This window comes from Egretta garzetta, unplaced genomic scaffold, assembly GCF_000687185.1.
Source record: "Egretta garzetta isolate BGI_Z169 unplaced genomic scaffold, ASM68718v1 scaffold417, whole genome shotgun sequence".
Classification (NCBI taxonomy): domain Eukaryota; kingdom Metazoa; phylum Chordata; class Aves; order Pelecaniformes; family Ardeidae; genus Egretta; species Egretta garzetta.
The window spans coordinates 1,672,243-1,686,027 of NW_009260227.1; the positions used below are offsets into that span (position 1 = coordinate 1,672,243).

The 13,785-nt window shown below is 44.8% G+C and overlaps 2 protein-coding genes across 7 annotated transcripts in view; both read left to right on the plus strand.

The window, feature by feature from the left end:
* Positions 1-10,417, plus strand: part of SNAPC4 (small nuclear RNA activating complex polypeptide 4) — a 24,713-nt gene extending 14,296 nt beyond the window's left edge. Inside the window, exons 18-28 of one of the 6 annotated variants that reach the window (XR_004842441.1) lie at positions 102-191; positions 491-662; positions 771-841; positions 1,161-1,259; positions 1,500-1,527; positions 2,187-4,297; positions 5,611-5,741; positions 6,678-7,571; positions 7,971-8,070; positions 8,980-9,157; positions 10,263-10,417. Coding sequence is in view for 2 of the 6 variants with exons in the window: in XM_035897656.1 (XP_035753549.1) it covers positions 102-191; positions 491-662; positions 771-841; positions 1,161-1,259; positions 1,500-1,527; positions 2,187-4,297; positions 5,611-5,726; positions 6,678-6,717 (2,727 nt within the window). In the remaining 4 variants the exon portion in view is untranslated. Of the gene's footprint in view, positions 1-101; positions 192-490; positions 663-770; positions 842-1,160; positions 1,260-1,499; positions 1,528-2,186; positions 4,298-5,610; positions 5,742-6,677; positions 7,876-7,970; positions 8,071-8,979; positions 9,158-10,262 lie in introns of those variants that run through there. The other 5 variants (XR_004842438.1, XR_004842439.1, XR_004842440.1 and 2 more) reach the window with 5 other exon arrangements.
* Positions 10,418-10,622: 205 nt separating this feature from the next.
* CARD9 (caspase recruitment domain family member 9) overlaps positions 10,623-13,785 on the plus strand; it is an 8,718-nt gene continuing 5,555 nt past the window's right edge. The window contains exons 1-5 of the mRNA XM_035897660.1: positions 10,623-10,840; positions 11,934-12,071; positions 12,518-12,843; positions 13,268-13,447; positions 13,647-13,785. Coding sequence (XP_035753553.1) covers positions 10,657-10,840; positions 11,934-12,071; positions 12,518-12,843; positions 13,268-13,447; positions 13,647-13,785 — 967 coding nt within the window. The 5' untranslated portion in view covers positions 10,623-10,656. The remainder of the gene's footprint in view (positions 10,841-11,933; positions 12,072-12,517; positions 12,844-13,267; positions 13,448-13,646) is intronic.

Sequence of the window (13,785 nt, forward strand, 5' to 3'; positions counted from 1 at the left end):
GGAATGTTGAAAACTTCTGTACCTTCTGTGTATAGTCAGTGCAAGTAACTTTCTGTGAGATACTTTCCCTTTTATCTTTTCTTGCACACTTTTGGTTTAAGGCATCCAGATGTGGAAAGCAAGTGCTACGGGTTACCCTGGAGAATGTGAGAAGAGTATTAAGAAATAACACGTGCATTCAGAGGAAACTGGTAAGTGCCTCTTCTGTCTTGTCTGCTCTTGTGATATGAGCGCTGCCAGGCTGTATTTAGTGGGAAATGTTTTTTGATAGAATCACAAATCTTCTTGCACTGTAGTCTCAAGAGGAAAAGCTCGTAATTTTTTTTTTTATAACTGCCCTATAAATAGTTTGTCCTGGGACTAATTACGGTAGCACCTTCCTAATTGGAACTCTAATTATGTATTTGTTCATGCACAGCAATCAAAGATACTAAAACCTTCTGCCACTGTTTTAACAAAAATATCTGAAGTTAATACTTCTGTTGGCCAGAAGTTTCAGGGGCTGCAGAACATCACAGAGAAAACTTATCATCAAGAGAGAGAGCGTTTGAGAAGAATGAACCTTGACAGAAAGCTTCTAATGGCAGTGACACCTTGGGTGGGCAACGTACTACTGCCTTGCACCTTGCAAACTGGGAAGATGGCTTTTCATCAGACAAAAGGTAGTGGTGACCCATCAGGGGTAGTACTCTCCTACTTTTTGTCCCTACTTTCTGACATCATGTAAAAGAATGCCCAGCTGATTTTGATGTTGGACTTTTTTTTTCTAGCTGATTCTATTCAAGAGAAGGTTAAGTCGGTCAGTCTCGCGAGCACTCCTCTGTTCACGCTTTTCATTCAGGTGGGTTTTACTGTCTTAGCATTAGTTGCTTTCAAACAGTGGTCATCTTTATTTCTGTATTTGCGTAAATAAATGGTTTATCTTTGTTCCTTAAACTATCTAATTACTGGATTAATCTGACCTCATGGCTTGCATATGATGTTTCTTAAACAAATCTTGCATCCAAAAATCTAATACTGTGAGGATTTTTTTTCTGTAAGTGTAAAAATGTCCCCAGAATCTTGCATGTGAAACCTCTCCCATCCATCTTGTACTGTCACTGGCTCTACCAGACCATTTTTGTTCTCAATCAAATTTTAATGAAATTCTCATCTTGCAGCTCTTTCAGATTGATACCAATGGCTGCATGAAGATTATTCGTGAGAGAAGGCTGAAGCAGTTGGAGCTTCTCGGGGCTAATGCAAGAAGGCCTCAGCAGGTATGGCACCTGATCTGTTTCTAAGCTTTTCCCACCGAAGTCTTCACTTAAGTAGGGATTTTTCATTGTGTGTGGCCAGTGGTGGTGTGTGTGTGTGTGTGTGTGTTACCAGTTTGTTTTGGTTCAGAAGCATAGTAAAATGTATAGGATGTTGGCAGATGTGGGTGTGATTCACATCTGTGCTGTTTTAATGATCTTCAGATATCTCAGAAGTATAATTTAATATAATTTTTTTGGCAGGCTTCCCAAAATACGGAGACTTCTTCAGGTACCTACCAGAACATTTATTTTTTTATGATGTGCAAGAACTTTCACTTAATTCATCACCGTTACATTAATGAGCAATTTAACTGAAGGAGAACTTTTGGAACAAAACTACATTGTCATGCTCATTTTTGCTAGCTCTTGGATTTTCAGTTATTGGCTAAATATGTTACCCTTTGGTAAGGACTCGAAAAAATACTGAAGGGCTGGGGGACCGCTGGCACTGGGCCACCAGTTCTGTAGACTACTGCTGTTACGCTTTTCTCCAGCAAGCTGCTGGCTCTAGGCTGTAGAGAACATGCTGGTGCTGACCAAAACCCCACTTTGTTGTTGTCATCCTGGCTGCTGCAAAGTGCCAGTGTAGTGCTGACCAGTACAGTTCCTCATGTGCGGTGTTAAGGTGCAGTCCTAGCCCATCCGTGATTTTTGGGGAAAATGACATCATTACTGAACAAGTGGTAAGCTTGCTGCAACAGTTGCCTGAAGAATGTCAGGTCGGGGCTTGATTAAATCAAGACTATAGTGTTGTAGGAACTTTCACAAACAGGAATTTTGTTACTTCCTGTGCAGGATACTTGATGCTTAATAGCTAAGGAATGGCTTTTGAAAATACTGTTCAATCTTTTCAATTTTAAAAAAAAATTTATTTTCCCTCCTCTATAGGCAATTCAGCACAATCTTGTACTCAGAAGAACTCCCGAAGGGGCATACCAAGGAATGCCATCAGGAGACCTGTTGCCTTAAAAGCAAGGGAGACTTCTGCTGCTGTCTTTGAGAGCCGTGCTCCTGCCATGCAGGGACCTCTTCCAGCCCAAGTGCAAAGGCAGAAGCCTAAAACTGTCTCGGAATTACTGAGAGAGAAGCGTCTAAGAGAATCCCGGGCTAAGAAGGCTATGCAGAGGACAGTATTTGTTGCCCCACAGATGCTGGTTTCGGGGCCTCTGATAATCCAGCACCCACCACAGCAAATCATTCCTTCTGCACAAGCAGGGAGCAAACCTGCAGCAGCTGGTTGTACAAATAGCCAAGTACAGTGTGCACCAGCTCCATTGCCAGCATTTACTTCTGTTGCAGGTTCAACTTCTACCACTATTGTGCTTAAAAACCATTCCTCAACGGTGTCAGAAACCAGGGAAAGCCCTGGTTCCTCACAAGGAACAGAACTACAATCCAATAAGGAACTAAAAGAGCAAGCTTTGGAAAGTAGCCCTGAAGGAGGGGCTTTTCCAGGCATGAATCCAGCTGCGGCAGAGAAGGCTCCACAGCAGGGAGGGTGCAATGGTCAGGTCCTAGCTGGTAGCTCAGCTTCAGTAGTGTTGCAAAACCAAGCTTTTCTCCCACATCAGATTACAGTGGTGCCTGTTGGCATTGAGTCTGGCACCAACAAACTGTCTCTTCCCACACCAGTTACCTGTGAGCTGAATAGTAATGGGCCACAACAGAGGCCAGTCAATCTTTTGCCTGCTCTTGTAACTCCACAAACTGGTTCACATTTGATTCCCAACAGCATATTGCCTTTCACGTGGGTCGTAACGCCACAGGCTTTGCTCCCCACTGCTGTACAAACTGTGATGGGTGTTCCCCAAGGACTGCCGGCTGCTGCTGTGGCAAGTCAATGTCAGACAACTGTGACTTCCAGTGGCAATGTCCCTGGCTTAGGAGTGCCTCCTGTACCAGCTGGAGTGAATATGCCTCACCCCAGCAGCGTAGAGACAAAAGCACCGAGTGCCCAGTTAGCAGAAGGAGTACCTTTGGGAAAGACAGCTAACCATTCCACAACTCTCTTACCTGTGACCTCAGCGAGTCCTGGATGCACCACATCCAGCATTTCTTCTGCAACACCTGCACATTCAGATGGCTTCTCCAAGGCTTCTGACTCCTCTGCAGCTCAGGCTGCTCTTCCACCTGATGTACCAACCCTGCATGCTGTGCTGCTGCCCCAAACACACCTACCTGCAAGCACTCAAGGGTCTGATTCCCAGTGCTTGACGAGTCTCGCTAGCTTGGGAAAGAGCCACGACTCTGTTACAACAAATGGATCATCTTCCAATCCAAGCATCATCACAAAAGGGATTGTGCTCCAGCCAGGAGATGCAGTTCCCAATAACAAGGTCACAAGGAGCTCTGATTGCTGTGCTGCACAAGCGTTGAAAAATAGACCTATAGCCTCCAAACCTCCGACGGCGCAGCCGGCTGACAGTCCACCCCAGCCAACCACTTCCAGCACAGAAAAGAATTTACTTGACTTGAGCCTGATTTCTCTTGAAGATGAGGGGGTAGTGAAGGAGTGGCTGAATGGGAAACAAGGTGTCCAGGTACCATCACTGCAAACCAGGTTGCCTTATTTGCCACCTTTTCTGTGCAACTTAAAAACCCTCTCGAAGCTACTTCTGCAGAAAGCAGCTCTAGAAGAGCAAGCAGCATGTCTTCTGCCTTCTGATGCCAGTCAGGATGAGGGCACTGGGGTTGATTTGGACGCTATCAGAGAACTGGTGCAGCAGAAACTCGGCGACAACCCTGCTTACCTCCTACTGAAAGCGAGATTCCTAGCAGCCTTTACACTCCCAGCTGTACTTGCAACTCTGCCTCCTCCAAAAGTGACAACAACTCTGTCAGCCAGCAGGAAGCAATATGAAGAGAGTGATGAAGAGGAGTGGCAGAGTGAGAAGGAAGTGTCTGAGGAAGAGAGTTGTGGGAATGAATTAACAGGTGTGCGGTTGGATTGGACAGTTGATGATGAGCCTGGAGACAAAGACGCTGATTTACTAAATCAGGTAAAATGGAGGTGCCAGGGACTAAAAGCAGGAAGTTACTGCACTAGAATCCAGGGTGAAACCCCCACTGTTCTTAAGTGTAGCAGAAATGTGATCCTTTTGAATAAGAATGGTTTTGCAGCTGATGAAAGGCAAAGCTCTCTAGCTCAGCTGGGAGCCCTTAGTTCTCACGAGAGTAAAAGTCTGTACTTTATGTAGCACGTTAAACTTGACATGATAGCTCCCAGAAGTGGGTATCAGGGCTCCCTTCCTCTTGCAGTTTATAATCTGCTGCACTGACTCTTATATTTTTGAAAACAGGCCCTTGTTTTTCGTTGTATGTGTCCTTTAAACTGCAGTAATAACAGGGCAATTGTGTATGTTTGCTCCTATTGCCACTTGAGGTCTTCGTCCTGGATTGCTTTATATGACTAGAGATTATTAGAGTATATGGATTGATGTAAGCCATAATGTCAACCTAAAATCAGTCTCTGGTTTTTTAGCTAAATCCGTTAATGCCCAGCACTGTTTCTTACAGAACATGCCAGGAAGTTGTGTAGCTTAAACTTGCTTTTCAATTCATTGTGGCTCTAAAGTAAACAAACGAAACACTAGTGAAGATGGTAGAAGATGGTAAATGTCTGTTTCTGCAGCAAGATGGCAAAGCTGCCTAAAATTGGAGTTTTCCCGTGGTAAAAGACAGCAGTTATCTTTCTATTCTGGCTCTGACTTTTGTGTCTGGGCCAAGTTCAGCGTAGCCTGAACTGTGAGTGGTTCTTCCAAAAGTCACCAGCAATTCCTCACTGCCTGGTAGCCTTACTGCCAACCTCTGTCCTGTGTCGTCTTCCACCAGGCTCCCTCCCATTCCTTTTATTAGCGCTATAGCCAGGTTGTTTTCTCGGTGCTTTTCAGTGAAAAGTTCGTGGTAGGGGTATGTTTTATGAGAAATCAAAAGTTTGTGTTGACCTGTGTTGTCTGGAGCACTGTCTGGCTCCAGCAGCAGAAGCTAAAGCATCGCTTCTGGCAGGCGTGCAACCTCTCTAAGGAATGGTTGTGCCCAGACAGAAACTACAACAGGAGTTGCTCTAGTTTAGTAGTGGTCGCAGAAGCAGGAAGAAATGCCAGTGTTGGCTGAAGGTTTTGCTCTGAAAATTTGGGAATGTTTTGTGCTCGCTGTGACACCTGTTGTTGTCCCATGCTTAATTTTGAAGGTAAATGGAAGATGGTTTTGGAAACCTTGCTGAGCTCCCTAAAATAAAAAGATGGCTGAAGGGGTTCTTTTACAATTATGCTGGCTGTCATGGTGCTGAGAGTCTCTTCTGCTTATGTTGCAGGGCATGGGAGCTGAAGAGAATGCTGCACAGTCTGTCTTGGACTCCTGCTCTGATATGGTTGATGCCAGCGCTCCTCAAATCAGGAGAAGTGCCCGCTTCAGGAAAAGGAGGAGGATGTGAGAAGGAAATGTGTTAGTAGCTACTCAGTCAATTTTGTATTTCTTCACTGAGAAGAGAACCTGAAACACATTTGTCTGTGGTACTACTTAGACAAGGAATCGTGACCCTAAGAAAGGACTGAAATTATCTCAATTAGGACACAAAGTTCTACAATCACCCATTAGTCAGAGACTAAGGCTAATACTTGGACTTTCAGGGGGAGGGAAAGTTGATGTCTGCATGATAAAATTATATCCAAAAGTCATGAAGTTCAAACATTTGGCAGCCTTTTAGTCCATGCTACTGCCTACTGGTATTATACCTAGTTGGTAGCACTCTACAGGCTTGGCTGCTAACATTTTAGCAGCTAGTAGAGGGTCACAATTGATGGGACAGGAAAGCCTGGGCAGCTACTGCTGGAGAGAGGGTTTGTGTGTGTGAATGTGAAACACTTGCAGCAGAAGCTGGAGTCTTCTGCTGGTTCCAGCAAGCTGGTGGTAAGATATCCTTGCTCGGGGTTATTGGGCAATCCTCTAGATCCTGGGCAGGAAGCAGCAGCTCTTTGTGTAGTTTACCCTTTGTAGCTGGCTCTGAGTCTTGAATTGAAGAATAGTATTAAAAGCTGGTGGGAAGCTGGGGCTTTAGACCAGCGGGTACTTCACTGGAGTTTGTCTCTAATGCTTCACCTTTGAACAACTTTGTGGGGTTTTTTTTTTCCCCCCTGCATGGCTTCATTTCTCTACATGTATAACAGGACAGCTTATATAGGGTACAAGTGTGTGATGTCTTAATATTTGTTGAGGCTTTTGGTGAAATAGACTGAATGATCATGAATGGTGCTTGATTCACATGGTTGTCAGATGAGACTGTTTGGGTTTTTTCTTTAAAATGGGTTTTAGAAATTCCAAAAGGGCAGCTTCCCTATAAAAATGCTGTGGCTAATAGGAGTTGTTTGTGCTTTGTTACAGGAGTCACTTGAATGAGGTCTGCTTTCCTACATGGCAGTAGGAGATACTCTTTGCACTATTCACTTTTAACACTTCCAACAAACTGACTAGACGGACCTGGGGAAGAGAGGAAAATGTCTGGACTGGTTTTCCCATCGCCTAACAAAGTCTACATCTTTAGACAAGTTGCAAAAAAACGAGTCAAAATGGCTGGAGGGAAGTCTTTCAGGCACAGACAATTCTGTTCTCTTTCAAACTAGCACCTGCCATAGATGCTGGGGGGAAGGTTTCTGGAGATCTGGGGAAACAAGCAATGATGGTTATTTATTTCCTTTTTGTGTTAGCCCCTATTTATGTGAATGATTATCCATGCTCAGAATATGTTGTTCATTGGGTGTTTTTTCTAGTGCTGTGACAGTGGTTTTGCTTGATAGCTAACTGACCGAATACTGCTGAATAAGCAGCAGATTAATTTTGTATCAAAATGAGTCTTGAGTATTTGTTGAAATACAGATGTTTTATTTTTCTCACTTAAAAATTACTGATGTATTCTGTGTGGTTTTTTTTCTGGTAAATAGTGCTTTTAATAATGTGTGTATGAGTGTGATTGCTAATGGGAAAAATGAAGTTTGCAAGCTGCTTGAAAACCAGGGAGAATGTGGAAAATGAATATGCATGTGGCTAGAACTGCAGGATTGAATTAGGCTTGCATTCTTTCTTGATTCTTCCACAGCCTGCCCTGTACAGACATCAGCAAATCACTTAACAAAAACTTGTTTCTTCATTCATAAAACAGCAATTTCTGTCTTACAGAGAGGTGCAAAGCTAGCTGAGTCAAAGCTGATAAAATCTAGTGGGAAAGTGCTGCAGAAAGCTTCATTCCACTGCACTGGCTAAGCTTCTGAGAGTGTAGTGGTGAGTTTAGAGTGCTGTGAGCTGCAACTCTTCTACCAGGGCTTTAGGCAGGGCTGGGGTCTCGGGGACAGCGGGTACCAATGTTGCTGTACTTGGGCGTCAAGACATTATGGAGCAAAAGGAATTATTTTGAAATGCCTTTCCTCTTGCAGTGTACTCCATTTTCCGTAAGCCAGTACAGATAACATTTTTCCAGGAATTGCAGATGTGGCAGAAGCTCTGCCATACAGTTCTGTGTGCTATTTACCACAGGGCTGTTGCCCTGAGGCGCTGGTAGTGCGTGTGATCTGTGCTCTAAATGATTGTTGTCCTTTGCAAATGCTGCTCAAGAGGTGCCCTTGTAATCTTACTGCTTGTGGAAAAACTTTGTAAGAGGCAGCTGTCTTTGTTCTTTTTCAGGATTAAACTGATCTGTTACTATAGAACAAAAACTCCTCAGGCTGGATTGGTCAATTAGCAGACATTCCGATTACCTTCAGCACAGGCATAGCTAATAGAGGTACAGTATCTATTTTTAGTGTAAAGCTAATTTAATGCCTAACAAGAAGCACAGGCTTAAAGAATCTCTGAGCATCTCTGCCCCACTCCTAATGATAACATGGAGAAACTCTCCACAAACTTGGAAAGCAGAACAAAGAGTAGAGTGGGAAGCTAATGGGAAAATGTGTCATGCTGCCATGGTATCAGAACGTGTATGTTCTCAAGACTTTTTTAAAACAGACTGTTAGTGAGTTTTTGTTGCAGCTACAGTTCTAGGACTGTGGGAAGGCAGGGAGAGGCAGTCAAAGGTATGATGTTGATGCTTAACATCATCACAATGCTGCTTGCTGTGCTGCTCCTTTAATTACTGTTAGAGCCACAGCCTGTAATTTGGGAACCGTGGGTTATGTTCCTTGCTTTGCCAAGACTTGACTCTCTTTCCATCAAAATACTGAGTTGTCATAATCATGCTTGAAGCTTAAGGACATCCAAAATTAGAGGCATCATTATAGAAATCATCCTTTTCAGCTGAACTCTAAACCAAAAGAGTTCTTGCTGCCACCTGCTTTCCTGTATAAAGATGTTAACAGCTGAAAGGCCATTCGAAGAGCCTCTTTCTTTTAACTCTGTGGCTTGTTTTGTCCCCGGAAATCAGCTGGACAGACCTATGACCTTCACTCTTTTTAGTCTTACTGACCACTACACAAAGAAATTTTCAGGACTGTAGCTGGTACTTCAGTGGTACAGACTGGAAAACAAAGACAGAATGAGTCTAAAATCACTGCATATGTAATGCTGCTGGTTTGCAATGTGACTAGCATTTCTCTCCTCCTCCATCGCCCATTCTGGCTTCCCCTTTCTTTTTTTAATCTATCTATTTTTTTTTTTTTTTTTTTTTTTTGGTCGTCTTCTTCCCTTTCCATCTCAGAGCATAGCTGAGTAGTTTCCCCTTTTCTCAAACCAGTTTTGCTCCTGGAATGATCTTTGCTCTAACCAGAATATAAAGGGAGGCTGCGTCCAAGACAAGTTTTCTCAGAGACAGGACACAGATGAATGTTGCTAGACCAGGAGAGGAAAGAAGGAGGCTTTTGACTGCACAGGCTCAGGTTGGTCCATGTAATGCAGAATGCTTTATGTTAACAAGGAAAAATTTTTTATTTTACAGCTTTGAGGTAAGGATGTGGTGTTTACGAACAGGGGAATGCATTTCTTGTAATCTGCTGGGGCTGGTTTGATGTCGGGCAAGAGCACAGTATTTTCTCCATGATAAGTAATGACTAGTTCTGTGTCAGTCCAGCTCATTAAAGTTAACTGACAATGTAGGGTGTAACAAGTATGTGCTGAAGATGTTTGGAGTCTTCCTCTGTGCTGGAGAAGAAAAACAGCGAAGGTTTGAGGTAATCTTGGAGAGAGATACCGTAAGATGTGTGTGAAGTCCCAGCCCCTGTATAGCTGCTGATTGTCAGAACTCTGTTCCCACCCTTACTGCCCCCAAATAAGGTGACTAAAACCACGAATACTAAAGTTTCCACCAGCCTTCCTGAGCCGCTGGAAATGACAATGGGTATTGCAGTCAGCTCGTACATGTGACACAAGCATAGTAAGTAATGACTGGGATTTCAAAAGGTACTTGTTATGGAACAGGCTGACCACAAAGGGGCAAAGAAATAAAAATAATGCCAGTTTCTTATTTGAAAGGCAAAGAGGCTTGGGTATAGAAGTGTTGGGTTCTCTGCATCTGTTCACCTGCACACTTCCAGGCTAAGAAGTAGTTTTTCTGACCCTGTGGTTAATAGCAGGCTCTTGTCAAGAAGCAGGTAATACAGGAATCTGAAATGCCAGGAGATGGAGAAGGAAGTGTGTGAACTGTTCGTAAAGCAGAGGCAGCAGCTAATTAGGAGAGCTTTACAGATGTTTTCACTTCTTCACTGGATGCTTAGTTTCAAATTGGAAAGTTGCAGTTTGCCATCAGCTTATCTTGTGTTGTGTTCCACACTTTTTGTATTGGTTATGGGGATTAAAGATTAAATTCTAAGCATAGCTGAGCATCTGGAGAACCCATGGTGAAGTCAGTGAGATTTGACAGCGCTTTCTTGGGGTACGCTGTTGGGAATCTAGAGTTGGTTGGATTTTTTCCTGTTCGTGGGGCTCTCAATGACTTGCCTTTTGCCACTGGACCTCTTGCTAAATAGTTTCACTTTCCTCTTGCAGTGAGATGTGGGAGATGTTCAGCTGTCTGGAGGGAGACCATTGACCTTTGGTGACTTCTGTTTTCTCAGAATTCAGTGTTGGCTTTCCTTCATGTATGCGTCAGCAGCATTGATGCTAGCCTCGCAGCTGCTGATATCTCCAGTCTGGTGCTGTTCTTTCAGGTATGACTGCGGTGTATCACTCTCTTCTGCAGGTGATTTGCAGGTGTTGAGTTAAAGACCACATGGGAGATGTGTTCCTGTATCTAAAAGACACATTTCCATTCCCAGTCTGTTACCATACTTGGTTTCACACACCCCCTACTCTAGGAGGCTTAGAGTCTTCTTGTTTGTTTTCTGGTTTTGCCTTTTCAAGACAGGACAACACTGCTCATTAACAGTTCTCACTCACCAACATGCTGGAAGAAGACAATGATGAGACATGTTGGAATAACCTGGAGAACTTCCGGGTGAAGCTGATCTCTGTGATAGATCCTTCCCGTATAACACCCTACCTTCGCCAGTGCAAAGTGATCAACCATGATGATGAGGAACAAGTTCTTAATGACCCCAGCCTGGTCATGCGCAAACGGAAGGCAGGTGGGTGAAGTGCAGCCTTTGGCTCCATAGATGCTCCTGTGCTCTGCCGGCTCTTGGGAGCAGATTGGAACAGAGTGCTAACGGACTGGGCCTGAAGGAGCGCATTGCTTCTAGGTTACCATCTGCCTGTGTTTAGCACAAACATTGTAGGCACTGCTATGCAGCCCCTTTTCCCTCCCTTTCCTCAGCACATCGTTGTGGGGAGAGGAGGAGTGGAGATGGCTCTATCGATGCTTTTCCCGAGCTGTGTGAGGACAATGGGAGCACAGAGGGGGTGCGGCTTTTTGATATTCTGGATCTCTACATTAGCATAAAGGAGGGAATTGCTTTGGTTTGACCCACAAGGCTATTTGTGTGTAACAGTTTTGCAGGGGGAGATTTCAAAGATTAGTGCAGCACGTGTTGTCCCTTGTTCCTCTCTTCTGGTGTTTGAGGGAATGCTGGCAGCACATTAAGTAAATTCTTTGTGACTGTTCTATACGGTCCTTGTCTTGTTGACAGAATTCATTATGCTGTTAGTACATCTTCTGGATTGGATTAACTCTTACTGATAAATTACTGAGGGTCATTGAAAAAAAAAAAAAAAAAAAAATTTCCCTGTTTTCCAGATTGGGAAACTGCAGAACACAGAAAAGAAGCCCCCCTGGGCTTGATCTGGTACAGAGCATTCCTAGACAAAGTAGGGAATTGAGCTCAAAGCTTTTTAGTCCGGGCACTCTTAGGCTTGTCCCTGTTACCTCTCTAGTTATACACAGTGTTCTTACACTAGTGGCCCTTTTTTTCCATGTTTGCCTCTGGTATTTAGAAGCAGAGCCTTGAGCTGCAGAAGCTGTCGTGGTGCTTTATTTAACTTACCTTTTCTGTAATTACTATCAGGATAACATAAAATGCTCTTCTGAGATCTGCTTTTTGCACCTGCTGTAGTAGGAGCTAGTTAAAATACTTTCATATAGTTACTGGGCAAGTGGCTTAGGATTGGCTGGGGGATTTGATCCCAGCAGCTTTAATCTAAATGCGGAGCAATTTTTTATTATGTAAGAAATAGGCAAAGAGATCTATAAATGAATAGAATATCCTGTTGCTATTGTTTCAGGTGTTCTTCTGGACATTCTTCAGCGAACGGGACACAAGGGCTTTGAGGCGTTTCTGGAGAGTCTTGAGCTTTATTATCCACAACTGTATAAGAAAATAACTGGCAAGGAGCCCAGCAGGGTTTTCTCTATGATTATAGGTAATGTTTGTGTTCTGAAAAAACAGCTTTTCATTTGGTGTTGCTGTGCAAATTACGGGGGGATTCACCTCTGTGTTTGCCTCTCCCCAGCTTTGGTGAGCAGAGTCGGGAGCGTTCCCTGGCTTGCTCCTGTTTGCTTTGGAAGGGTTCTGGTGAGAATGGCCCTGCTGTTTGGCATCACAGGCTGGACCTGGGAGGGTGGAGGAGAAAGCAGGAGGATCAATTCTTCCTTCTGCCTGTTCTGCCAGTGACACTGTGGTGTAGAAAGGCACAGAGCAACGGGGAAACAGCAGGGAGACTTTGATCACATGTGTCTTCAGGGTTTGCATCTTGTCTGTGGCATGTGCTGATGCTGAGCTGCAGTGAGAAGTGGGTGGGAAGCTGTGCTGTATGTGTGTCTGGGGAGCAGACAGGACAGCGGTGGCTGATGCCTGCCCACCAAACAGACACAGCTGGGGAATCTGGCCTGAGCCAGCTCCTGATGAACGAGATCATGAAACTGCAGAGCACCATGCAGGAGGAGCGGCGGAAGGCCCAGGAGCTCACCATGTGGCTGCACACCAAAGAGGACACGATCAGAGAGATGTGGGTGAGGGACAGCCTGCTCCGCAAGCACCAGGAGCGGGCACAGAAGATGAAGGAGGAGAGGGACAGCCTGAGCAAGGAGCTGCGGAAGTGCAAGGATGAGAACTACAACCTGGCAATGAGCTATGCCAAACAGAGCGAGGAGAAGAGCGCTGCCCTCATGAAGAACCGGGACCTGATCCTAGAGGTCAGTCACCCTTTTCTAAAGCTTCTCCCTTCTTACCTGGCCCCTGGAAGGCTATGCTGTGCACCAGACTTGTCTTTGCCCGGGATGGTCTGGACCAGTCCAGCATGAGGTTCTGTGCATCTTCTCTATAGCAGGTGACATGTCTTGGTGGTCCCTAGCTCAGCCCAGTAGACCCTAATTACAAGTTAGGCTGTGGAGAATTAACAGTCTTCCTCTCATTCAAGACTGGGTCCTCTCACAAGAGCAATGTGTTGTATCCGTTTAGCACACAGGCAGGGCTTTGGTCCCCAGAGCACCAAGCATTCTGAGGAAAACAAAGCTGGGGAGAAACATGCACCATGTTTGTCTGGGGAATGGAGTGAGAACTGCGTTTGCAGGCCAGAGTTTTCTCCTTGTTACTGATGAGCTCTGAACCTTCTTGTAGATTGATCACTTGAAGCACAGCCTCATGAAGGCGGAGGATGACTGCAAACTGGAGCGTAAGCACACGATGAAACTGAAGCATGCCATAGAGCAGCGTCCAAGCCATGAGGTGGTGTGGGAGATTCAACAGGAGAAGGAGTTGCTCCTGGCCAAGAATCAGGAACTGGAGAACACTCTCCAGGTTGGTGGGGGTGGTAGGATACAGACTGCTGAGAAGCGATTATTTGTAGCAGCCAGCGCAGCGATGGGGCTGCACTGAAGATTGTGTGGGTCAGCTGTGGCTTTGTTCTCCCAAGTCAAATAGAGCACACAGGGCTGCGGGGAAAGTGTGAATGTGGAGTTAGGTGGTTGCTGTATCTCACTTTTTTTTTTTTGTCCAGCAGGTTGCAAGGGAACAGAATTTGGAGAAGAGCCTCTCCAGTGAGACTCTGGAGAAAGATTGTAGCCAGATACTAGAAGAACGCCAGGAGCTGATGAACACCATTTACAGCCTTCGCAAGGAGCTGCGGCGAGCTGAGG